Genomic DNA, 25,587 nt, shown 5'->3' on the forward strand with positions numbered 1-25,587 from the left:
TCGAGGACAGCCTGGTCTACAAAGTGAGTTCCAGGACAGCCAGGGCTACACAGAGAAACCCTGTCTCGAGAACAACAACAACAACAACAACAACAAAATTTAATAAAACCCATTGGCTTTTCTTCAGAAAAACTTCTATAAGTATTAGATATGAAGGATTTCATAAATACTACATGCAAATATATGAACTACAACTAATGTCTTTGTGAATTTAGAGTTTTGTGTTAGTCTGAGGTTAAGAACTCTGCAAAGCAATTTCACTCATCCAGAAAGAATGTATCTTACTCCAGGCAAGATGTACGTTGAAGCTAAAAGATATTTGATAGTTAGAAAAAATATATGTGTAGTCATTTAAATATCTCAGAAAAGGAGTCCTGTGGGTTCTGAAACCGATATATGTATTAAATAATTTTAAGATGATTTACTTTTTTTTTTCAAGACAGGGTTTCTCTGTGTAGACCTGGTTGTCCGGGAGCTCACTCTGTAGACCAGGCTGCCCTTGAACTCAGAAATCTGCCTGCTTCTGCCTCCCAAGTGCTGGGATTAAAGGTGTGCACCACCACCGCCTGGCAACAATGAGATTTTTCATGTGTGGAAGAAAACTGTAGAACCCACTAGAAAGAAAGAGTAGTCGTTCTATTCTGTCTAAGCTCAGGAAAGCTCTTCCCTTGAGCACTCGTGGGAACCGATAGACGCCCCAGGCCTGACCGTGTACCGGCTCCCATGCCGTCACGCTTCCAGACACTTTGCAGAAATAGCCAAGCAGGAAACATATGGACGTATGATTCTCTCCCTGATGGAGTTTTGGGTCTTTTCCAGATCCTAAAGGACACTTCCCTGCAGAAAGTGAAACGCAACCAGAGCTGTTTGGAGCCTTGCCTGCGCCAGCTTGTCTCGTGCCTTGAGTCTTTTGTGGTGGGAACCATGAACTCGTTGAGCCAGCCTGTGCTTCAGTGTCTTGTCCCATTTCTTATCCCTTGACCCTGGCTCTCTTTGTGTTCTGTACTATTGTTTTGTAATCCAACTTAGGGATATGCTAGTGTGCTTATCGTTGATTTCAGAACCAAGAGGACAGTGCTTCTAGCAACCCATTTGCACTCCCAAACTCTGTCACACCACCCTTACCGACGTTTGCACGAGTGACCACTGCCTACGGCTCATACCAGGATGCCAATATTCCCTTTCCTAGGACCTCTGGGGCCAGGTTCTGTGGAGCAGGTTGGTCTCTTTGTTGTTTTTTGACTCTTAGCTCTGAGGGAGCTAAGAAAGGCTTCTATTCTGCATTAATTATCAGAAAATGTTTGTTTTTTTACTTCCCAAAAACTCAAAACAACATATGGTGTAATGCTAAATTGGTATCTGTGAGCATAGCCTAAGAATGTTTACTGGGAATCTAGGGAGATGGCTGAGCAGGACAGAGTACTTGCTGCTCTTTTGGGGGACTCAGGTTCAGTTCCCTGCACCCACATCTGGCAGCTCACAGCCACCTGACCTTCCTGCTCCAGGAATCCAACATCCTCTTTGGGTCTAAACAGGCACCTGGATGGATACACAATAGCGTACACACAGAGAGACACACACTCATGTGTATAAGTAAAATAAATAAATCTTTGTTAAAAAGATTGTTTGCCATAAACCAGGTCTTAACTGTTTAGTTCTGATGATCTTGGGTTGCATCTGCCTGGATCCTCAATTCTTTGACCTCTCCTAGATTTAGCCACCCTCACCTTTGTCTCTTTAAGGGTCACTATAGTCACACGCCTCAGCAGTTTATGGAGATGTGCTCAGGTATACTGAAAGATAGAAAAAGGCCGCTTAGCTGGTGGTCAGAATGCTTGGCATGTGTGCATGTCAGTCCCTACTACCACCAAATTTATATATACAGTAATTAATCCAGGCCTGGAGGTTCATACCTTAATCCCAGTACTTAGAACGCTGAGGCTGGAGGCTTGCTACGAGTTCCATTCCAGCCCGCCCTCCCTAGAGACCCTGTCTCAGAGAACAAAAGGATTACCCAGTCTTGCCGTGGGAGTTCCTGTGTCCAGCTCACTGACAGCACCGCTCATGTGTCTCCTTTGTCAGGTTACCTGGTGTACTTCACACGCCCCATGACGATGCACCGAGCAGTGTCTCCCACAGAGCCGACTCCTAGGTGAGTCTGGGAGGTACGGCAGGAATCTACAACTCTGAGTCCCTCTTTGCAAAGTTCATTTCAGTTCTTCAGTTACATTTTTCTCTTTCTTCAATTAAATTAACTTATTTCTACTATACGATTGAAAAGTAACTTTTATTTGCCTGATGTAATTGTCATAAGCTCACTCTTTCTAGTTCTTTCTGATCTCTGGCTGGCTGGTTCAATTTGCTCTTCTGACTCAAACTTCTCTCCAAGCTGGCTGATTCAAACTGGCTTCTCTCAGCTTCTGACTGAATTGCTCTCTTTGGCCTCACACTAACTCTAGCAGTCTGTTCTAATCTTCTGGCTCCTACTCATTCTCTGGTTTGTTCTGTCTTCACCTGCATCTAGTTTGTTCTCTCTGCAACCTGTCTATAAAAGTGTTTTGGGAAAACTGCATCCTCTCTCCCCTTTCTCTCAAATCTTTCTCTGATTCGTCACTTTGTCCCTCAGTTAGAAATCATTGTTTGGGATTAAAGGTGTGTATTAAGGGTCTGTCTACAGTCCACATGAGAGTAGATGCTATTGCTTGAGAGGGAGTTTGCCAGGCTCTGCATTAAACCAAGCAGATGAAACTTTGATTCATGAGAACTGAGCTTAAATATCCAAGATCCCAACACCCGCTCCTCAAGGGAAACCATGGAGTAGCTGCTCTGGACTTGGGACTGCATGCCCTAGTGGGGACCTTTTCCAGTGAAAAGTCTTTCACTGATGTGTAATTGGCAGTGTAAAAGTCCAGAGTTTACTGCTCAGGGACCCACATTCAGATCAAGATATAGAACATTGTCCTGACCTCTAAAAGCTGCTGGTCCCTTTGCCAAGTCCCTGAAGAAACCACTGTCCTGACACCAGCCACCCTCTTTTAGTTTTGCCTATTTTTTAAACAAAATTGAGTTAGACTTATGCAGCATGGACTGTTTTATATCTGGCTTACTCCGTTCAACTTAATGTTATCGAACTTGATTTGAGTGGCTGTGTGGATCAATAATTGCATTGTATGAAGATAACACAGGGTGATTCATTCTTCTGTTGATGGATTCTTGGATCATTTCCTGTTTGGGGCTATTAAGAGTAAAATGAGATATATGAGCCTTTCTTTTCTTTTTTTTCCCCTTTCTTTTCTCTTTTTGCATGGATATACTAATTTCTTAAACCAAGGAATGGACCTGCCGAGTCCTAGGATAAGCATGCAGTTAACTGGAGGAAGTCTGTGCTTAGTGGGTGTCTTGTCGTCCTCTCAGCAGAGCCTCAGGATTGATCACTGCACAGCTTCTCTCTGTGTTGCCAGCCCTTCAGCCTCGGTCACTGTGGCGGGTGGGAAGTAGTGCTGTGATTGCATTCCCACAATGATGGCTAGCAGTGTGAGCAGCTTCTGTGTGCTTACCACCCATTTGGGTGGCATCTTTTGTGAAGTGCCTTCCTTATTTGTGGTGGCTACCTATTATGTTTGCACATCCTTTGCTGAATATATAAATTGACTTTGTCCTAATGTATGGTTGGTTTTCCTCCCTCCTTAATAATGTCCAGTGAACACGGCTTTCAGTTTCGATGCTGCCTAATTCATCATTTTTTAATTTTATGGTTAGTGATTTTTGTATTGTATCAAAAGGAAAAAAAAAGCCTCAATCTGCATCGAGGTCACAAAGATGCCTTGTGCATCTTCTTCTGGGAGTCTGTAAACTCCTCGTTTAAGGTCAGTGTTCCATTTCAGTCTCTTTGGTGTTTACAGCATGGTGTAAGGGTGGGCATTTGTTTTATTTAACACCGTTTATACACCCTGCCTTCCTTTGCGGATGAAAATTGGCCGTCTGTTTCCACACCCTAGTTATTCTTTTGGTCTATACATCTCTCCCGTGTCTCATCACTCCTAGTGTAGCCTTCTATGGTAAGTCTTGAAGTTTGGCGATATAAGTCCTTGAAGGTTATTCCCTTTAGCTTTTTGTTGGCTATTATAGGCCTTCGCACCTCCATAAAACTGTGTCAGCTTCTTAGTGTCTGCAGTGTCTGCTCATGCTGTGATTGCAGTTACTCTGACTGTGCATCAGTTGAGAGAAATCTAACGTTTTAACAGTATAGAATCTTGTCATGCCTTTCTATAGTGTTTCTCCATTATCTTGTATCTTCTTTAGTGGCTATTATATTTGTTCCTCAATTATTCAACTTTCTTTTTGAGACAGGGCTTCCCTTAATTACTCAGACTGCCCCGATTTTTTAAATGATTTAATGATTTTTACATTTGTGGTGTGTGTGTGTGTGTGTTGGATTTCCCTTTTTTTCAGTTTCATTAAATGCTAAGAATATACTCAAGTATAGAGAATACAGTCAGTAAAGATAATCCTCATTTCAACCCCAGATCTCTCTCAGCTCTATCTGCTTATCATACTGGCTTGATTGCACCAATGAAGATCCGCACCGAGGCCCCTGGGAACCTGCGTTTGTACAGTGGGAGCCCAACTCGAAGTGAGAAGGAGCAGGTCTCCATCAGCTCTTTCTACTACAAGGAACGGGTAAGTGTCTAAGCCATTGCCTTTAGCTCTTACCCCTGCTGGATTCTTGTTTCCTGTTCCACGTGTGCCATGCACAGTAGTTAAGTTAGCAATCCCTTCATGGTCTTTCACTTTCGTAATTAGTTTATGTAGGAGCGGTTATTTTCCGATGTTCTCGGTTGGTTTGTTCTACTGTAAACGATGGGTAGAAGTGGTTAGTTCTTACACTATACTATAAAGTGTATCTTACACTATAGTATAAAATACACCTTGCTCTCCTCTTATGATCTGTCCTGGCAATCCCCATTAGTTGAATTGGTTCCCGTGTTTCAAGTAGAATAATCAGTTTTACTTTGGGTTCCCATGATATCCTGATGTCTGTCAACACACTGAGAGTTGCTTCTGAAAGCTGGAGATCTTGATGGAGCTGGAACTTTGTAGTTGTGGGGTGTAGAGTTGATCCCTAGAAGGGTTTCTGTTTCTACTTAAGTCTACACTTTAAGGTCTCATTTGTGTGGACTAGGTGGCACAAACATTCTCTGGACTTGCCCTTTTTTTAATTTTTTTTTTTAAACATGAGGGTCTCACTCTGTAACCTAGTTTGGCTTGGAACTCATAGAGATCCACCTGCCTCTGCCTCCTGAATGCTGGGATTAAATGTGCGCCACCATGCTCAGCTTTCTGGGGTTCTTAAGGATACAATGACCCTAATGACTTAGCATTGAGCTGGCAGGAGCCTGCAGGGCTGGGGAATGCTTAGAAGTCTGTCTCTTGTCAAGCTGGGAACCAGGCCTCAACACTGACAATCTAAACAGTCGGTATTTCTGCTGACCTACTGTACAAACTTGACTGTAAGAATTCTTCACTGTTTCCCATAAAACAGGAATAATGACTCTCAGCAATTAAAATTTGCAGTAAAAATGGAATCATTTAAAATACAAACAATAGTTTTATCATCAAGTGTGGCAAGTGTCTTCACGTGGGATGCAGTGGAGTCTCCCCCAGCTCCCACTGATGGCTCGCCAGCTCTGACTGTCACAAGCCAGTGGCTGAAGTCAAGGGCAGCAGCTGACATTTGAGACTGACCAATCTTGGGCGATGCCATCCGGCCCAACAGGCATGTGGCATTAGTTGTTTTCATGCCCACCTTTAGCCCTGACACTCCCTATCTCCAGCTCCTGGATGGAATTCTGTCCCTCTCTCTGTCACAGACCTCCCTCAGGCACCCACCCAACTGTATCGCCCCCAAGTCATTTGCATCAAAACTATTAGTTTCTTTCCCTCCTTTTTCTGCAAGGCAGCTGTTACCTGAGTAGAAGATTTGATAGTTGGAGCAGCTAGTTGGCATACAAGCCATGTAAACTTACAGTTAGGTAAATGAGGGTTTTATTTAGTATCGTAACTAATTTGAAGAGATCCCAGGGTCAGAGGCAATTCTGGATGTCCCTTTGATTCATGTCACGTGCTGCCACCCACACTTGCAATTTGATTGGCTAAAACAGATCATGCTCATGTAAAGCCCATCTGTAGTCAGAGTGCCTGAGCTTCCGGCAGGCACCTGTGATGCCACATTCACAGTTACAGTGGGCTGGCCCCTTTGCCACCTGCTCTGTGTTCTCGAAGAAGTACCCAGAGAGCAGGCTGGCCATTCTAGCAGCTAGAAAGGACAATGAGACTTCAGTATGGGCAGCTCCCAGAGCGCTACCTCCCCACAGGAAATGAACAGGCTGCTCTAGTCTGCTCTGACATAGAAAGGAGCCTTTAAGGTTTTAAGGTTTATTTTACATAGCAACCAAATAAAATGGGAAGCACTTTTTTTTTTAATCACTGTGTAGCATGAAACCTTTGTGCTGATGTATACCATATGCACAGTGAAGGTCATAAATGTGTAGCTTAGAAAACTAACATGCACCCAAGTCAAGAAACAGAACACTGTAAGACCTTCAGGAGCCCTGGAGAAGGGAAGAGACATTTTAAAGAATGGCATATAATAATTGTGGAGGGAAATTGTGAGCACTGGCTTATTTTTAACCACTTTTGATCTAAATGTTTCATGTGGTTCAGTGTATTTAAGATGTCCAAAACAAGTGTCAGTTGTTCTGTGATTAATCTGCAACAACATTCTCTCTCCCTGAGGCTTATTCATGTGTTACTCTGTTTAAGCAGAGCCAGGGGATGGGAGCAATCTTCCATGTGTGGTCCTCCTTATGGAGGCTGAGGAGTCTTGAGGGCTGTTTTCTCCTCGGGAGAAATGCATCCATATTGCCACTTTTGCTCTGGAAGTGTTTCCGGCTAACTGAAATTTTCTGTGTCCGCATTTTTCTCGTGTGCACTTGACCTCTGCCCCGAGAGTATTCCAAGAGGGAGCAGAAGGACCAGGAAAGGCCTGCAGAGTCTTGGGCGGCCACCCGCGGACTGTGGTTTATCTCTCCTGTGTTTTTAATCTGCCCGACTTAGGTCGAATTTACATTCACCCAGTGTTCTCTAGATGTTTGCTACTAAGAACATAAGTGTAAGTGACCTAAAGACCTGCCAGGTCTCATATAGGTCAGGAAGCACAGAAACTCACAAGGACGGATTAGGCCAAAGACATTGTTTATTCTGGATCTTCTAATAAATATTGAGCATTGACCTATAGGCATTTTTCAGATTTTGCAGCCTCTCATCTCTGCTTCAGTTTATGTTACTAAAATAGCTCTGATATAAGTAACTAAAGAGGCCTTTAAGTTAACAGAATAGGATCTGATCTCCACGGTTAGTATGGTATACTGCCTACCCTGTGCTGGACACTCTAGGCTAGCTGGAGTGCCCAGGGAGTGTCCTCCTCAGTGTAGCTCCTCGTGCCCTGGCACTGTTCAGGGAATGGTTTTACAGCCCTGGTGCTAAGCCGTTCAGTTGCCAAGCTGCTCCCCAGCCACTCTAGGAACAATGCAGAGCCTCGTCGGAACAAGAGTGCGCTTGCTGTGTTCTTCACACCTGTGAGGTGCCAGGGAACTCTTTGGTTGTTTCTCCACTTGCAGTAGGACCTCATCCCTGCCAGAGCCCCTCATCCCTGCCAGAGTCCCTCATCCCTTCATCTAGGTCCCTTTGTCAGAGCCATGTTGACATCAGCCTCCTTAGACCTTGGACAGTGACGAAGGGGCAACAAAACTGAAGCTGAGCTTGAGGCGGTGGGTTGGGGGAGGGCAGGGGCAAATCCCCTCCACCCTTAGGCTCAGCCTTTTCAGTCACCACAGTTCCCATTTTGCAGCATATATACGTATAAATCCATCAGATGTGGGGGAAACTTTCATTTTATTCTATATTTTTCCCTTTTAATTTTCTTGGTGTTTTTCTTCCTCTTCCTGGGTGTAACGTTTTCACGCACAGATGTCTCCTCGCTCTGCCCGGCGACGTTGGTCCATACAAGCAATTAACGACTTCCCGGTACTGTGCGCTGTGCAAATGCTCTCCTTGACTAATCCTGTCTCTACCAGAGGCCCAAGAATAAAATGCCACCTGCCTGGCTTTGAGGAACCTGAACGACAGGCTGGCTGGTGTTCAGGACCAGCCGCAGTAAATTTTTCACCCTTGGGGTGGGGCAGGCACCAAGGACTGCCTCCTTGCCAGTCATGGTATTTCAAATGGGGGAACACTTCAGGATCACCAATGGGCTTCTTTGCAATGAAACTCACTACTGGGTTCTTAGAAGGCACCTTGATCCAATGGCTTCAGCTCACCTGATACCACTTGGGGCACTTCTGCAAATTGCATGGAGCTTTCAAAAGCCTGTCTTTGGCATGGGGGGGGGGGGAGCAGAGGAAGATAGAAGAGACTTTTGCCGTTGGCCCCGTTTTATAGTCTCTATCTGGTATGGAGAGGGAAGACCTACTCGCATCATTGGCATGCTACGTGAGCTGGTTTATCCTTTGGGTATTTTCTGGAAATGTTTCTTCTTACCCTGGTATTTTGCATTCATGATTAAATTTGCTATGGGCATTCTGTGTCCCTTCCCCCTTTCCTACTCATTCCTATTGGCCATCTCCCCTCCTCTGTCTTCCTCTCCCACCCCCTTCATGTCTTAGTAGTGCCAAAACGTCCTCACGGCAGCCTTGAGGCCTGTGTCAATTTTATTTGCTATAAAGAATATTTAGAACAACAGACCAACACCCCTTTCCTATAAAAACCAGTTGAAACCAGGAGCCTGAGTAGCGAGAACCACTTCTCAACAGCTTGCAGTTGGAGCCACCAGCGTGGCCTCTTTTCCTCACACAGTTGCTTCCATCCGGCTCTCTTGCTGAGTTTCACTGGTTCCCAGAAGCCCATTTCCCACCGCTCTTCAAATAGGAGCTCATTTGGCTTCCCGCCCACTCTGCTGATTATGCATTGTTGATGGGGTTGCTGCGAAGCGGTTGGTGGCTTATTCTTGGGCTGATTTTACATTTAACCCATTTACGGGCATGGGTGTTGCCTCGATTGTAGCAGTAACAGTAGTGGTACAGTCATAAGCTGGCTAGTGCTTGTCACTTCATGGCTCCCCACCCAGCCCCCTCTTCCCTGTCCTCCTTGCCATCCTCCACAACCACCCCCCAGGATGTTCACAGGGGCCTCCCAGAGCTTATCATGCAATAACCTGTCTGCCTTGCTTTGTCTCTTCCCATGCCATCTGTGAGGAAGGGCATTTTCTGTTGATGGAGCACTGAAAGAACTTGCCTCCCAGAGGTGCTCATTTATCAGTACTGAAAGGGATCCACCCTGAGACCTGTCAGAATGGGACTGGAGCAGTGCAGGAGAGCAGGGGGCAAAGCTGTAGACCATGGTGCCCTCCGCTGACCTGGACAGAGTAACCGCACCTCAGCCTGTATCTCCTTGTTCTCCACAAGCAGAGAATCCCAACAGAAACCTGGCGATGTTACCTGACAGCTGTACAGACAGCAGAGACCCCATAAAATACTTCAAGGTATTAAGGAGGAAGTTAGGTTTAGGGAAAACAGATGGGGTAAGAATGTTTCTTATTACCCAAAGTTGTAGGAAACTCTCTGAAAAAGATTATTCATCTTCTCATCAGGGACATCCAGGACCTAAGGCCCCAGCTAACATCTGTTTAAAAATTTATATCTTCATTTAGGCAGCCTTGTTACATTTGAGTTTCTAGAGTAATTGGCTATTTGATGGCTCACTGAATGATCCCTGTAACCTGAAGGGGAGACATTAGAATTGCCACCCTACAAAACTAAAAAAGGAACAGCCACCACTATTTTGCTCTGTGGGATTTTGAACAGTGTCTTACAGTTATTCCTTGCTGAATTCAAACAGATAAACAAATAAACAAAAACACAACAGAAACAAAACCATTGGTGCTTTTGTTTGTCCCATAACTGCACTTAGAATTTTATCCCTGGTGGCAGCTAAAATCACAGTGACCTTCTGTTGGGGAATCTCCTCTATGGCAGAGTGAGGTAGCTGTGTGAGGTTCCACAGTCATCTTGTAGACAATATGTATCAGATGGAAATTCCTGCAAGTTTTTTTGTCTCATACAATCCAAGGAAATACAGACCAATTTCAATAATTCAATGAAGCATAAATTCAGAAGGTTGCTGAATACCAATGCCTTTCTGTTTTCAAGGAATTGGCAGCTCAAATTTGTTTGTTTTACTGATCTCTGTAACCCTGCAGTTGGGATTTCTGCAAATGGGAGAAGAATCTTAGGATATCTCTTTGGACTCTGATTTTTCTTCTAGATGCCTAATCTTAATAAACTCACAAAAGGTCACATACACAGACACATCCATACACTTGCATGCACTGCATATTCTTAAGCCCAGCTGGAAACCCAACTTTCTTCTCTGAATCTGGCTTACCCAGGGAAAACTATGTGTCACTATTCTCTTAAAACTAAACTCCCAATAGAAATCCTGGCAAGTACCTCTGTTAACAGCCATACAAACAACAGATATCCCTGGAGTGCCTGCAAGATGTTATGGAGAAAATCAGGCCTTCAGCAGACTACCCTGGGTTAGCAACAGAAGAATGCTTTAGGGTCAGCATCACCAGAAACAAGTGTCAGTATCTTTATGTCCTGACACTGATCTGTTTAAAGGCAAACCACACTACTCACACATTAATAGCACATTACTTAGGGCTTAAATTTTTCCTTTGTTGATTCTTAAAATCTCATTCAGTACTGAAAGCAAGTCAGCAAAAATGGGCTTAGCTGGGGCAGGGCTTAGGTGGTAAAGTGCCTGCTGCACAAGTGTGAGTGTCTGTGTTAGATCCCTAACACCATTATAAACGCCAGGCCTAGTGAGCAGGCCAGTGTCTGTAGCCATAGTACCGGAGTTGGGCAGAGACAGGTTATTGGCCATCCAGTCCACCCAATGCATGCACATGCGTACAGTACATACACACACACACACACACACACACACACACACACACACGAGCATAGCAGCTTGATAGACCTATTTACATTTCAGCTCCATAGCTGTGACCTTGTATAAGGTACACATCTCCATTTACAAAATGGAAGTTCTGCCTCTTTCCGATGGAGCTGCAGTGAGGCACCTGCTGGCTCAGCATGAATAGTCCAGAGCAGGAACTAACACACACTAACACCAGGAAAGCCTTTAAATCCTAACTCAAATATCAGGACTCTTGGACTTGTTCCAATATCTGTTGCCAAGTGAGCTAGTCTCCTTGCAAACAAGCTACTCCTGGCACGTGAGCTTTCATATAATTAGTAAGATGCTTTTGTTAGGTTTGCTTTCAAAGTCAGGAAAGCATGGTTATTTTCAGTGCACTCTGAGAGCTAGCAGGCCCCGGCCGCCCTTCACAAGGTCTCCATTTCTCTCAGTTGTATAATTAGATGAGCTTTTGTGAGTTGCTAAACTGTTCAAGCTCTTACCTTTTTTTTTTTTTTTTTTTGCACTAAGGAGCCACTGTGACTTCATGTTCACAGTGTTTTTAGCTGCCTTCTGTCCAACCCAGAAGATACACTAAATGATCATATTCCCTTCCAGATGGAATCTTTTTGGCATAGAAATGAAAAGGGAAGCTTTTTACACTTCTGGGTGTCTGTGCACTCGTGTGCACATGTGTAAATGTGTCACTCTTGCAAGGTCAGAGGACAACCCGCTAAATGGGTTCTGGGGATCAAAGCCAGGTTGTCAGTCTTGGTTGGCAGGCACTATCAGCCACCACTCAACTATCTCACAGACTTAGAGGGTTTTTTTTAACCTAGCATTCTAAATCTCATTTGAAATGGTCAGTTTTCAGAGACCTGTGGGTGTAGAGTTTCCGGCTAATTAAGCATTCTGTGCTGCTCTGTAGGATGGCCAGATACTAAGTTAGCCCTGCGGCTGGTCATACATTGCATGCTCCTGTGGCCGTTTCTGTCTTGTCTCAGTTAACATGGCCTGGCTCCCACCCACTCTGACATGTCCTTCCCATACGCGAGTGACCCCAACTGGATAAAAAGATAGCAGTTCTGGGGTGTGGACATCCCTCTTCGTCAAGAAATCAGGGCCTGTAGGAGATTGGAGGCTTACCCCATAATAACAGGCCAAGACTCCTCTACACACACCCCCCCCTGCTTTGAAGAATCAAGAGGTGTGGATAATTAACAAGTAGTAATAGAACTGCTTCATAAGATCAAATAGATCATGGCTCCAAATTGATAGTGATAAATTATGATGAATAATTCATAGCTGCTTCAGCTGACCTACTTCACGTACTTATCTGGAACCCAGGTGGCCTGCATTTAGTAGGTCCCAAGACATATTGATTAGTATGGGAAGTCAATTCAGTCGACACCTGGAGTATTGGTTGAAATGCCTGGATTTAGACGTAGACAGATTCCCGAAAGAGTAATTATACAAAACTGACTAGTAGAAACGTGAGTGGTGGTGGCTCCTGACCATTTACAGGGCATTCACAGTAACTGCAGTGTTTTAGGTTGCAGTGTTAAGTCTATGCAGTTTGCATCTGTGTCTTCTCATTGTACTCTTACTGGCCTCACGAGACTGGATAGCAGAACTCAGCATTAGCCAATAAGCAAAAGAAAGATTGACAGGCGTGAGACTAAATCCACAGCAAATGATTGACTAGGATTAAGTGGCCTAGGGCCACACTGAGCCAGAACACACAGAACCTTAGTTTTCTGGTGTCGAATTGCAAGCCCCCTTTAGCTGCTCCTTATGCCTCCCCTGATAATAAATGTGTTGTTCCCTTGCTTAATCAAGTGACTTTGGTGACCTCGTTTTTAACTTTGGGAAATAAAATAGGACATTGCTCCCATGACTGGTTTTCTTTTTGAAGATACCAGATGGGGCAGCACTCTGTTACTTTTTGTTTCCTAGGATGTTTCTTATTCTTCACAGCCACTTCCTGGGGCAGCTTTGGGAGCTGAACCATGTGCCCAGTATCTCCCATGTCTGTTATTCAGTTTCCCCAACTAAGTATCTGTGACCTTCAGAAATGATCGCTTGTAGAAATAATTCAGGCCTGCTACAAAAACAAGGTCTTACGTTATCAGGTGTTTCTGTCTTCACACATTAAGCTTTGCAGAGCCCACACTGTCGTGTCTGAACTAAAATATCAACAAACCCTGTTGCAACTGTCTATGAAGAAAAAAACCCTTTGAATCGTTTCAGGCAAGAACTTTGAACCCAGTACTGAACACCCCAAAGTCCCTCTTCCCCATTTGTGGGGAATCTATACTAACTTCTCTACCTGCTATTTTTAAAATTAATTAATTAATTAATTAATTCTGGCATCCTAGTGTCTCTCTTTGAGCACCTGCAGAGTGTAGACCGCCCTGCAGTAGGTGCTAGTTTCCCCGTGAGGGTCTCGGATCAAGAGCTTTGGGCCATTTGTCACCCTTTTATTTCCTACAGATGCTGATTGATTCATGTAATTGTGGGCATGACGTAATTTAAAGTCTCTGCAATTAGCAATGACCTGAATATGATGCACTGTGCAGCTGTAGGTGTCCACTCTTCAGAGGCCCCGCTAGTCACACCTTGTCATCTCCCCTAGAAATCACGGAGATGGAAAAGTAAGCGGGAAGGACCAGACTCCGGCAACCGACCCATTAAGGCTGCGGGGAAGGTCATCATCCAGGATATCTCATGCCTTCTCCCCGTTCACAAGTCCCTGGGAGAGCTGTACATGTAAGTCTGAGATCTCCGGGCAGTGGTGGCGCACACCTATAATCCCAGCACTCTGGGAGGCAGAGGCAAAGGCAGGTAGATTTCTGAGTTCAAGGCCAGCTTGGTCTACAGAGTGAGTTCCAGGACAGCCAGGGCTACACAGAGAAACCCTGTCTCGGAAAAACTAAGTCCAAAAAAACCAAAAAAAGAAAAAAGTCCGAGATTGCAGGCAGCACTGGCCATGGCACTCAGGGTCTGCAAGTCTTTTTTAAAGTTTAGGATGACTTGGGGAAACTCAGTGTTAGCTTTTTGTTGGTGACTAATAAATTGCCACAAACTGTGGCTTCAAAGAGTGTGCATTTCTCACCTCACTCTTCTGTAGGTCAGGCCCAGCTCAGCGGGCCCTCCTTACCCAGGTTCTCCCCTCACTGAAGCGTGTCCTTGGTCCCGCCAATGTCCCTTCTGAAGTTCAGGGACAGGGAGCCAGGTTAGGTGCTGAATTGAGACCCTTTTTGTTGAAAGACAATAGGAATAGAGGCTGGCCTGGTCTTCCAGGTCCTTGAACAGTAACAGAAAGTGTTTTCTTTTGAAATATACTCACAATTCCTTTTTAGATGGAAGTCACAGTTAGTTTGCACACATTTAAATCTCAAACCTTGGGAACTCAGCAGAAAATCTGGTAGCTAATTAATATTTTTCTTATTGCCTCCTCTTGAAAGTGGTGATTATTTTTGGTCCCCCAGGTGGGAACCCCCAGCCCTGTAGCACCAGCTCTAATTAACCCTTCCCTCCCTGTCAGACAGAGGTGTTTAGTGACAACCCAAGAGGCACTTTCTAGACTGTTAAATCAGGAGGAATTCTTGGGAAGTTCAAGTAGAAACCTTAGTCTCATTTGTTTTAATTTCAGATTGAATGTGAACGACACTCAGGAGACATGTCAGAAGAATGCTACTTCTGCCATGCTTGTTGGAAGGAAGGATCTTGTCCAGGTATTGTCAATCCCTGTTGGTGAGGTTCTGGCCTCAGCTAGTAACACTGATAGGTGTGTCCCCTATTCGAGGTTTCTTTTTTTATTTTCTTTGCCAGTCTGTCTTCCCTACCTCCTTCTTTCCCTCTCTCCCTTCTTCCCTTTCTTTCTGTCTCTTCTGTAACTCACTCTGTAGAGCAGGTTGGCCTTGAACTCAGGTCTGCCTATCTTTGCCCCTCGAGTACTGGGATTAAAGGCAAGCGCCACCACTGCCACCTGGGGGTAATTTTTTTTATTGGTGCTAAGTGGGGGGGATCCTTAAGTGGCTGTTTTTTTTCTTAAACTATGTATGTTCATTTTTCAGTGCCACAGTGATTGTTGTCGCCTAAATTTGAGACTCTGTACCTTTGTCATTTCGCCTCTCAATTACATTTTTTAATTTTTAAAAAAATATTTCATAGGAAGGTTTACAAGAGTGTACTTCAAGGTAAAGATGTTCAGTTTTAAAATATGACTTCATGGAGCAGGAGAGATGGAGAGATGGCTGGAGTGTTGGCTGCTCTGATAGAAGGCCTTGGTTCAATTGCCAGCATCTATGTTGTGGCTCGCAGCCGTAGCTCCCTCTTCCGGCCTCCACGGGCACCAGGCATGTGCATGACATACATACCTGTAGGCAAAACACTCATACCTGTAAAACAGTAGTAAATTTTTAAATAATAAAATATGACAATATTTGTAAGATGTCAGTTCCTTCAGCTCTGGAGGTTCCCATGTGTTGTTCTACGTTATTGAGACACAGTCTGTGCATCATGAGTCTGCCCACTTACAGTGAGATACTTGTGTTTCTAGTGCTGTCAGAGCTCTCATTAGAAGCCTTTCAGAGCGTTTTCGTCACCCATGGCAGAAACCCTTGTCTTTCAGTCAGTTCCTCCCATCAGGCCTGGGCAACAGATAGCACGTCCTGTCTTTATTTCTCTCTGTTCTCTAGTTGATGACAAGACTGAGCTTTAGAAGTGACTAGCAGCTCTCACAGCAGTTCAGGGTTCCCCTCATAACTAAATGAATCAATGCTAGGGCCTTCCCTTGATTTTCATTTGATTAAAAACATCCCTAAGATTTCCATTCATCTAGTAACAAATCCTGGAAACCCTTTAAAGAAAAACTCCCTCATGGATTTAATCTATTTCTGTCAGCCCCACCCAGCAGACTCTGAGCACTAAGAAGGCAAAATGAGCTAACAGAAACAGGGAGGAATTTACAGTGGAGGCCAAGGCCCCGCAGAGTCCTAGAGAACACCCCAGGCAAGTTATGGCAGGCCCTCAGCCTTTGAGGGGTTTATAGTGTGAGAACCGGAAGAATTTCCCCCATGGGGGTTGGTGAGATCTGTGAAGGTGTCCCATGCCCCAAGGACATTCTGTCAGCAGGCTTTTCCTCTTGTTCCCTCCTCTTCCTTACTCTCTTCATGCACTTCTCTCTTCTTTCTCTCTTGTCCTTCTCTCCTCTCCCCTTCCCTCCTTTTTCTTTCCCCCTCCCCCGCCCTTCCCCTCCCCCACTGCTTTTCTGACAGAATTGGTATGGAAAGTTAGACCAGTCTCAGTGGTGTGGGGACACTCTTTTCTTCAGGCAGGCTCTGGGGGACTTCTGGGCTCTGACATTTTTCTGTGTGATCCCCAGTAAGTTTCCCTGACTTTCTGAGCCTCAGGGTCCTTGCTATAAAAGGAACAATATACTCTGACTTCATTAGGAAGTAAATGAAGTAAGATGTGTGACTTCGCCTAGCTGTCTGGTCATTTCCACAGCTGTTGTGTGACTGCTTGTGACTTGATGATGTCTAAAGGCAGAAAGGACCTGAGCGGCAATCACCTCTGAGAATTTTATTGTTTTTCTTCCTGCCCTTGATAAAGACATGCTTCCTGTTTTGTGTCCCTCACATGTAGCAGAGAAGTAAAGGGAGGGTGCCCTTCTGCTGAAGGCCTTTAGGAAACGTGTGTTATAAAGGGAAACACTTACACAACTGAATTGTCAGGCATGGCAGAAAACTTGTCCTGCCCCAGGCAGCCATTATCTTTGGCGATAGGTGTGCACTGTATGCCCCTCCTTGGAGCAGTGTGTGTGTGTGTGTGTGTGTGTGTGTGTGTGTGTGTGTATGTGTGTGTGTGTCCCTTTTGGTGTGTTGCGCTCGTGCTAGTGTTTTACATATCTGATGTTTGCCTCTCAGCATTTTTATTTGCTTGCTTGTCTCAAATTATACACTTGATTCAGAGTCTGTGTCTTCTTACTTTTGGGTTCAGATTGGTGTGTTCTACAATGATTGTATTTGTTTTACAAAACAGAAGAGATTTTCCAAAAGTAGCATTCAATTTTCTCAAGGTCTCAAGGGGTTGGGGTTCTTTCTGATGGGCAGTGAAGGCCTTGGGTTTAATTCAGTGGACATTGGTGTGGGGATTCTAAGCCCCGTGAGGTTTTAGGCCTGGGTGATCATTAGACTTCATGTCAGCATAAACAGAGCCAAGGTTCTTTAGTTCTTGGCCTGTTCTTTAGCTTCAAGAGGGCCCTAAACCTTTTGTAACAGAGGCGACAGTGTTCTCCACTCATTGCACAAAGAGAAGGTCTTCAGTGGGCTGTGGACTGCTCTGGTTTGATCTCTGCCAATCCAGTTCACCAGTGAAGCTTCAGAAAAGTCTAAGCGAGCTGAAAAAGCTGGCCCCTTGACCTGTCATAGTTCACTCTCTACAGCTTGCTTATGGAAGGTTTCCCTTACTTACTTACTTTAGTTAGAGAACATAGGGGTTTGCCGTGTAGCGTGGGCTGGGGTAAAACTCACTGTGTAGCCTCGCCTCCAACAGCTGTCTCAGCCTGCCATGTGCTGGGGTTCCAAACATGAGCCTCCATGATTGGCTTTTAATGAAAGTTTTAAGGCTAGTAGTTCTCAGCTTTATAGTAACCCCAGTCACTGAGGACCCTGTTAATACGTCAGCTTTAATGTAGTCAGTCTGAGTGGGGCTTGGAATTGTGCCAGCCCCAGCTTTCTCCACCCTCGTGGTGAGGTTTCAGGTAGGAAGAGGGCAGACAGATGGGGCCCCTTTGCACGTTCTGTTCATCTCTTCAGTGCTTTGAATCTGAGCATCTTTTTCGGTCTGTCCAGGTTTGGTCGCTGGCTACAGTAGCTACAGATCTTTGCCTCGGTCCGAAGTCTGACCCAGATTTGGAAACACCTTGGGCTCGACATCCATTCGGGCGACAGCTGCTGGAGTCCCTGTAGGTTGAGAGCTAAGAGTGAGGAAAAGGAGTGGAGGGGTTGTAGGTCTGTAAACACAGTAAAGGTCCCGCCTTGGGGAGAGGAGCAGAGGCAGAGGTGTGGGGAGGGGAGCAGAGGTATGGGGAGGGCAGCAGAGGTGTGGGGAGGGGAGCAGAGGTGTGGGGAGGGCAGCAGATGTGTGGGGAGGGGAGCAGAGATATGGGGAGGGCAGCAGAGGTGTGGGGAGGGGAGCAGAGCTGTGGGGAGGGGAGCAGAGGTGTGGGGAGGGCAGCAGAGCTGTGGGGAGGGGAGCAGAGGTTTGGGGAGGGGAGCAGAGGTGTGGGGAGGGGAGCAGAGCTGTGGGGAGGGCAGCAGAGGTGTGGGGAGGGCAGCAGAGGTGTAGGGAGAGCAGCAGAGGTGTGGGGAGGGCAGCAGAGGTGTGGGGAGGGGAGCAGAGGTGTGGGGAGGGCAGCAGAGGTGTGGGGAGGGCAGCAGAGGTGTGGGGAGGGCAGCAGAGGTGTGGGGAGGGCAGCAGAGACACAGGTGAAGGGAAGACAGACGGCCCTTTGCCTTTTGCACAGTGTAGAGTGAGCTCCTGGCAGCATGCGGCATTGAGTAACATTTGTCACTCACAAGAGTTTGAACCCTTATGAGTCCCATGCTCGTTAGAGTGCTTTGGGCCTTCCCTCACACCACTGGGCACACGGGCCTCTGGGCTCTGGAGACGTGAGTGTCATGGTGCTGTGGTTTGGCCCATGGGAACAAGCATAGAACTGTGTGTGGGTATTCATGTTCTACCACTGCTAGGACCTCGTTAGACAGCTCATAAAAGCATTGGATTTATGTCCAACTTATTACCCCAGAATACAGCAAGTCAGACCATATAAAATAACGTATTTTTATTTTAAGGCATTATGTAAGCTGAAGGAGTCAGGGTTACTAGGATGAAGGATTTAATGAAGGATTCAGCAGGATGATGAGGCTTAAAGGTGGGGGTATAGGGGTTAGGTGAGTGTGGCTAGGCGGCGTGGGGGAAGGTGTCCAGGCGGGCCCTTGCCTGGGCACCTCTGCCCCTGAGGGACCACACACACACAGACATGGTATAGAATAGAGTTTATTCAGAATAGGGGATGGGAGTTAGTGGTAGAGAGAAAGAGGTAGAGAGAGAGAGAGGGAGAGAGAGAGCTAGATAGAGAGAGAGAGAGGGGGAGTGGAGGCCGGCCATGACCACGTGGAGGTGGGGGGGAAGAGCCCCAGGGGCAGAGAGGTGAGAGTATGTGGAAGAGCGGTGAGCAAAGAGAGAGAGGAGGAGCAAGTAGCCCCTCTTATAGTGGGCCAGATCTCTGGGGCGGGGCATACCTGGCTATTGCCAGGTAGGTGTGGGGTGGAGCTTAGACAAAACCCCAACATAAGCCACTCAAGTGTCATTCCTCACAGCAAGGCTCGGCCTGGGCAGGGAAACCCACTGCTTCAAGTTGAGGTTTGCTTCTCTGCTGGTTGAGGCCAGACCTGGGCAGCTGATCAGGCTCCCAGTGCCTCGTCCTAAAGGCAGGGTTATAAAGCTTACTGTTCTTAGTTCACAAAAGCCTCAAGACAGAATCCTTCTCAGTCCCTAAGCTCGTATTCTAGCCTGGTGGTCCTGAGAGAGAAAGGGGAGGACAACCTAAGGTAAACATGTTCCTCATGATTCTTACTGCTCCAGGAGCCATGCTGTGGTGACAGTGTTCCCTGAGCATCTCCGTATAGTATAAGGTCAAATAAAGGACACACATAGAAACTTAGCACAAAGCTGGGTTTTTCCTGGAGCTGGGAAGACAGAGAGAGCATGGCAGTGTGTGGAGCAGCTCTCTCAGTGCTAGGTCAGTCTGCTAGGCTCTGCAGAGAGTTGTATTAGAGCCCATACCCGAATGCCAGACAGAGCTTTCAGATTCCTATCTAGGTCGTTACTAACAGAAATAAATGGGACCCATCTCACAGTTGGTGAGGCCGTGGATCTATAGGGAGCCCTGTTTCTGACAGGGTCAAGGGGGAGGGTGGAAAATCCTCCAGCCTCGCCCATAGTAGAAGTTTTATGGCTGATAAAGAGTCCTTCACCTATTCCTTTTCTTGGCTTATTTTTTCTCCTTCCGTATTTTACAGACTGGCTCACTATTGCCAACTCCGAGACGTTCAGACCTTGGCTATGCTCTGCAGCGTGTTTGAAGCCCAGTCCCGGCCTCAGGGGTTACCGAACCCTTTTGGGCCTTTCCCTAATCGTTCTTCTAATCTTGTGGTGTCCCACAGCCGATATGTGAGTTCATGGTCTCCTGGCTTCCCTTGAGGTCTGTGGCCCCACATGTAACTGCAGTGGGGTGGTGCTCTGACGCCAGTGTGTTCCTCCTCCTTCTAGCCCAGCTTTACCTCCTCGGGGTCCTGCTCCAGCATGTCAGATCCAGGCTTCAACACCGGTGGCTGGAACATAGGTTGGTGGGGAACCACACAGCTACACTGGACTTTGGCTGTTCCCAAGGCTTTGGAGGGTTGTTTACATGGAACTCAGTGTACCTTCTCCGTGCTTCTCTCTCCATGTAGTGTGTCAGGGACAGGGTTGGCAGCAGGGCGTGACCATGCATGTTGAATGCACTCAGTTTCTGGGAGATCCTGTGCTACCGGGGTTCACTTGAAAAGCTGCCGTGGGACTTAGGTCATTTGCCACAGTAACCTACCCCTTATCCTTTCACATATCTTGTCCACTCACCCCTTTCCCACGGTCATCTGCCACCTCCACCATCCAGCTCTTCCCATGTTTCCTTTCAGTGGAGAGAAGGAAAGCTGGCCTGAAACCAGATGGCCATAGATTTTGTTGAATTTGTTTGTATTTACTGGATTAAAAAATAAATTCAAACTGGGCGCCTTTCATTGCATTACTCAGGAGGCAGAGACAGGCAGAGCTCTGTGAGTCCAAGGCCACTCTGGTCTACAAAGTGAGTCTGGACAGCCACGGCTCTGTTATATAGAGAGACCCTTTCACAAAAAAACAAACAAAAAAAAAAAAACAACAACAAAAATCCCCCCCAAAACAAAAACAAAACAAAAAACAAAAAACATTTTTTGTTTGGAAATGATCTTTTTTTTTTTTTGGAAATGATCTTAATTGTTGTAATTATACAAATAGAACATTAACCAGGTATAGTAATGTACACCTGTAATCCCAGCTTCTTAGGAGGCTGAGACGAAAGAGTTACCTAGCCCAGGCATCTGAGGCTCGTTTGGGCAGCGTAGCAAGACCTTGCCTCTTAGAAAGTAATCCCAGCACTCAGGAAGTGAAGGCAAGAGGATTGGGGGTTGGTTTAAGGCTAACCTGGGCTGCACATACACACACAATGCACCTTCTCTCTATTATACATGTATCATACATGTCCAGTAAAGGACAAAATCTATCAGAGAAAAAAAAGTAATGATTACTGTCTGAGTATCTCTCAATAACATGTTAATATTCCAGAACATTGTCTTCTCTTCCCTGTGTGTGTGTGTGTGTGTGTGTGTGTGTGTGTGTGTGTGTGTGTGTGTGTGTTTAAGGGTAGTCATTTGGTTTATGCTGTTTTGTGTTCTGCTTTTATTTTTATCATGAGTGTTTTCTCATGACATTTAGCAGGTCTTTTTAATGAATCATTGCATAGAATTGTACTATATTGCTATGCCATAATTTGCTTGGCTATCATGTGTCCTTAATTACCAGGCTTTCTTGTGATAAATCCCTAGACAAAGAGGTAGACTAGGAAAGAGGACTGTGGGCTCCATTCCTCAGTCGTGAGTTTGGTGTATTTGGCGTCCAGAGAATCCAGTGGACACACACTGGGGTGTGGGAGATGGGAAGGGCTTTCTATCGCTGTGCCTCCCCGGCCGCCATCTCTCTTCTCTTGTGCTTTTCTTTAGCAGGAAGAGAGACAGAACACATATCTTCTCCTTGGGGAGAGTCTTCTCCAGAGGAACTCCGCTTTGGGAGTCTGACCTACAGTGACCCCCGTGAGCGGGAACGGGACCAGCATGATAAAAACAAAAGGTAGCCACCTTCCCTGAGAAGGGGCGTCACCTTCCGCGTGGCACCTACAGAATTCTCAGCTTCAGAATCACACGTGGGCTTCAGGAAGATGGAGTTTAGGATTAAACGCCATTAGGTATTGAGCTCCCTTTTCTCTTAAGGGACTGATGGGACTTCTTGTGTTTATGCAGGCTCCTGGACCCTGCCAATACCCAGCAGTTTGATGACTTTAAGAAGTGCTACGGAGAGATCCTCTACCGCTGGGGCCTGAGAGAAAAGCGAGCAGAGGTGCTGAAGTTTGTGTCCTGCCCTCCTGACCCTCACAAAGGGATCGGTGAGCGTGACTTTATCTTTTCCTGTCACTGTCGGGAAGGCCCTAAACTGCTTGCTCATACCCTTAGGGCTGAAAGGTTGAGCTCATTATAGGCAGAAGATTCTGAAATGATCTTTTCTAAGCTTCTGAAAATGGCAGCTATATGAGCATCACAGGATTCACTTTCTATCATGATGGCATCTTGGACAGAGTACTCACTGTGGACAGGAAATAGAGGTGATTATTCATCCAGCTCTTGATTATTGGGCCATGGTAAGCACAGTGGAGCCTATGGCAGAGTAGAGGGGAAATTTAAGCAGCTAAAAAATTATGATAGCTATACTTTGGCTGGAGAGATGGCTCAGGGATTAAGAGCGCTGGCTATTCTTCTTACGGAGTTGGGTCCAGTTCCCATCACCCACATGGTGGCTCACTTTGGTCTGTAACTCTACCCAGAGGATCTGAAGCCCTCTCAGTACTCTATGGGTACTGCACACATATGCTTAGCAAGCAGACACACAGGCCTCGAACCCCATACACATAAAACGATTGAAGTAGACTCAGCAGTGGTGTCATCTGCCAGCACTCAGGAGACAAGTGGATCTCTGTGAGTTTGAGGACAGCCTGGTCTACAGAGCAAGTTCCAGGACAGCCAAAGCAACACAGAGAAACCCTGACTTGAAAACAAACAGAAAGAAGTAGACTTAGTACCATTGCTGACAACTCAAATATGGATTGAGGAAGAGAAACAAAGCTTTAGTGATTCCCTTGGTTTCCAGCTGTGAGCTGAGCACGTAACAGTGTTATACCCACAGATAGAAACAAATGGGAGAACACTGGAGCTCAGGATCTCCAGGGGTGTCACAAGCAGGGCTCTAAAAGAGTCGCATGGTCAGTCAGATGTGATCTGGTTCTCAGGAGAGATTGCGATCCAGCTGGCGATTTGGGGCTGTCACTCTACAGTTGCATGTAAGCCTGTTAGAGTGCATGTATTACTAGGCATAGTAAGGTATGCCTCTTTTTAAGCCCAGCACTCAGAAGGAAGAGGCAGGAGGATCTCAGTGAGTTTGTGGCCAGCTAAGGGGTCCTTAGTGAGACCTTGTCTCAAAAACAATAAAAAATAAGAAAAAAGCATATTTATGTGAGAACTGAGGGTGGAAAGGAAGAATTCAGGGAGCACAGTTGAGGGGTTTCCCAGCCTGGACCCTTAGAGAAATGAGCACTCAGTGTCCAAGAGGAAGGCAAGAATTCAGGTGAGACTGCACTAAGTTGGTGAGAAACCAGACTGCATGGAAGAAAAGAAGCAAAGATTTCCTACAGAAAGGAATGGAAGACTTCCAGAGGGAACGGACTGACCTCACCCTGTTTCTCTCCCTCCCTAGACCCTGGCAAACTTCTGCACAGGGATCTTTTGATAAGGTGTTAACTGCACAGGGAGAAGTAACATTGGCAACAAATTGGGAGCTAGGAAATGGATAAGTTATTGGCAGCTGACTTGCGGCCTGAGCAAACCAAACCCTGAGATTTTAGTCAGAAAACAGGCTGTTACAGAACCCTGCCATGGCTTAGGAATCCGGCCCACCTGGTCCTCTGGGAGGGACTCAGAGATGAAATTCAAAAGCTGGCCTATTTGATGGCCCTTGGGGGATGCGCTAGTCGCCCCTACCAGGTTATAGAACAGTCCACAGTCCACAAACCCAACTGTAAACTATAAGCTTGTTCTACAGAGAACAGAAGCACATTTGCAAATTGGATAGCTTGACCTACCATAATGAATGCCAAAAGATGGAGGACCCAAAGGCGACCTAGAAACTTCCAGAGAGAGGAAACAGTTCAGATACGAAGAGAAAGTGAACAGCGTCAGCTCTGACGACTGACCCTGGGAAACTCAATGACCAGGCAGCAGCAGACTCTCCAGAATTCTCAGGGAAAGAATTTCTAACCTAGAATTCTGAGCCCGAGGTATCAGCCGTGTATAAAGTAAACTTCGAGTATACCTAAGAGGCAGGGCCAGATTCAGTCCAGGAACCGAAGGGACCAGAGAATGATGGAGGGCACTCCTGCAACAGGCCTAGAGAAAGCGGTGCCCATGGGCGCTCCAGGAACCCTGGCGCCAAGGAGAGAAGTTGAAGAAACAGTCGAATGTATTTCACTGCTGAGTATATTTATAGAAGACACAGACATCTGAGGGAGAGTTTGGCGATGAATTATTGATAAGTACATAGCAAACTAAGCAAATGAAAGACTGAGGCAGTTACTATTTCTGGGAAAAACAAAATGTTTTTTGGAAAACAAGAAAGGAAAAGTGTCATAGACATGTCTTGAATAATGTTTGCTTAGGTAAATAATGTATGAGCCAAATGTGGTCTAGCCACAGCAGAGCTAGGGAAGACAGCCAGGTGGTGGTGTCTGTGCTGGGGCTGGAGGGAAGGAGGAGTCTCCACTCTGGGAAGCCAATAGACAGTGCTTGGATATGATATTTAAGAATTCACTTTGTATTGGGCATGGTGGGACAAATCTTTAATCGAGCTCTTAGGATGCAGAGGCATGTGGGCCTCTGAATTCTAGACCAGCCTGGACTATAGTTTCCAGCTAGCTAGGGCTACAAAGAGAGATAGATAGATAGATAGATAGATAGATAGATAGATAGATAGATAGATAGAGAGATTGATTTTTGTTCACCTTGACAGAACATAGCAAACTAAAATTGGAAGATCTATAGATAAGGTTAGCATGCCTCTTGCCCAAGGCAGATACATTTATAAAGCATTTATTGTTTTGGTTTTTTGTGGGGTGCATTTGGGGAGCTTGGGGGGTCAAGACAGTGTCTCTACATGGCTGTGACTGTCCTGGAACTCACTAAGTAGACCAGGCTGGCTTCAAACTCAACATAGATCTGCTTCCTGAGTGCTGGAACCAAAGGCATGTGCCACCACATCTGGCTGCATTTCCTGTTTTCAGTCAATATATCATGGGAATCTATGCACATCAATGATTATTGCAGCATGATTTATAATAGCTTAGTTATAGAACCAACCTAGGTATCCATCTACAGAGAAATGGATAAAGAATACGGGGCTAGAAAGATGGCTTAATGGTTCAGAGGACTGACTGTTCTTCCTGAGGACCCAGTTCAGTTCCCAGCACACACATGGCTGATCACAGCTGTCTGTAACTCCAATATTCTGACATGCTCACACAGACATACATGCAGGCAAAATACCAATACAAATAAGATAAAAATATATTCTTATAAAATT

The 25,587-nt window shown here is 45.8% G+C and overlaps 1 protein-coding gene across 5 annotated transcripts in view; it reads left to right on the forward strand.

Annotated features, from left to right (window-relative positions):
• Wdr59 (WD repeat domain 59) overlaps nucleotides 1-25,587 on the forward strand; it is a 72,035-nt gene that overhangs the window by 40,128 nt on the left and 6,320 nt on the right. For 2 of the 5 annotated variants that reach the window (XM_052166537.1, XM_052166539.1), the window contains exons 15-25: nucleotides 820-915; nucleotides 1,062-1,218; nucleotides 2,083-2,152; nucleotides 4,527-4,680; nucleotides 13,676-13,809; nucleotides 14,696-14,777; nucleotides 17,901-18,013; nucleotides 20,133-20,283; nucleotides 20,383-20,455; nucleotides 21,909-22,035; nucleotides 22,206-22,348. In XM_052166537.1, coding sequence (XP_052022497.1) covers nucleotides 820-915; nucleotides 1,062-1,218; nucleotides 2,083-2,152; nucleotides 4,527-4,680; nucleotides 13,676-13,809; nucleotides 14,696-14,777; nucleotides 17,901-18,013; nucleotides 20,133-20,283; nucleotides 20,383-20,455; nucleotides 21,909-22,035; nucleotides 22,206-22,348 — 1,300 coding nt within the window. Of the gene's footprint in view, nucleotides 1-819; nucleotides 916-1,061; nucleotides 1,219-2,082; nucleotides 2,153-4,526; nucleotides 4,681-8,028; nucleotides 8,086-13,675; nucleotides 13,810-14,695; nucleotides 14,778-17,900; nucleotides 18,014-20,132; nucleotides 20,284-20,382; nucleotides 20,456-21,908; nucleotides 22,036-22,205; nucleotides 22,349-25,587 lie in introns of all 5 variants that reach the window. The other 3 variants (XM_052166538.1, XM_052166541.1, XM_052166542.1) reach the window with 2 other exon arrangements.

Source organism: Apodemus sylvaticus, chromosome 21, assembly GCF_947179515.1.
Source record: "Apodemus sylvaticus chromosome 21, mApoSyl1.1, whole genome shotgun sequence".
Lineage (NCBI taxonomy): Eukaryota > Metazoa > Chordata > Mammalia > Rodentia > Muridae > Apodemus > Apodemus sylvaticus.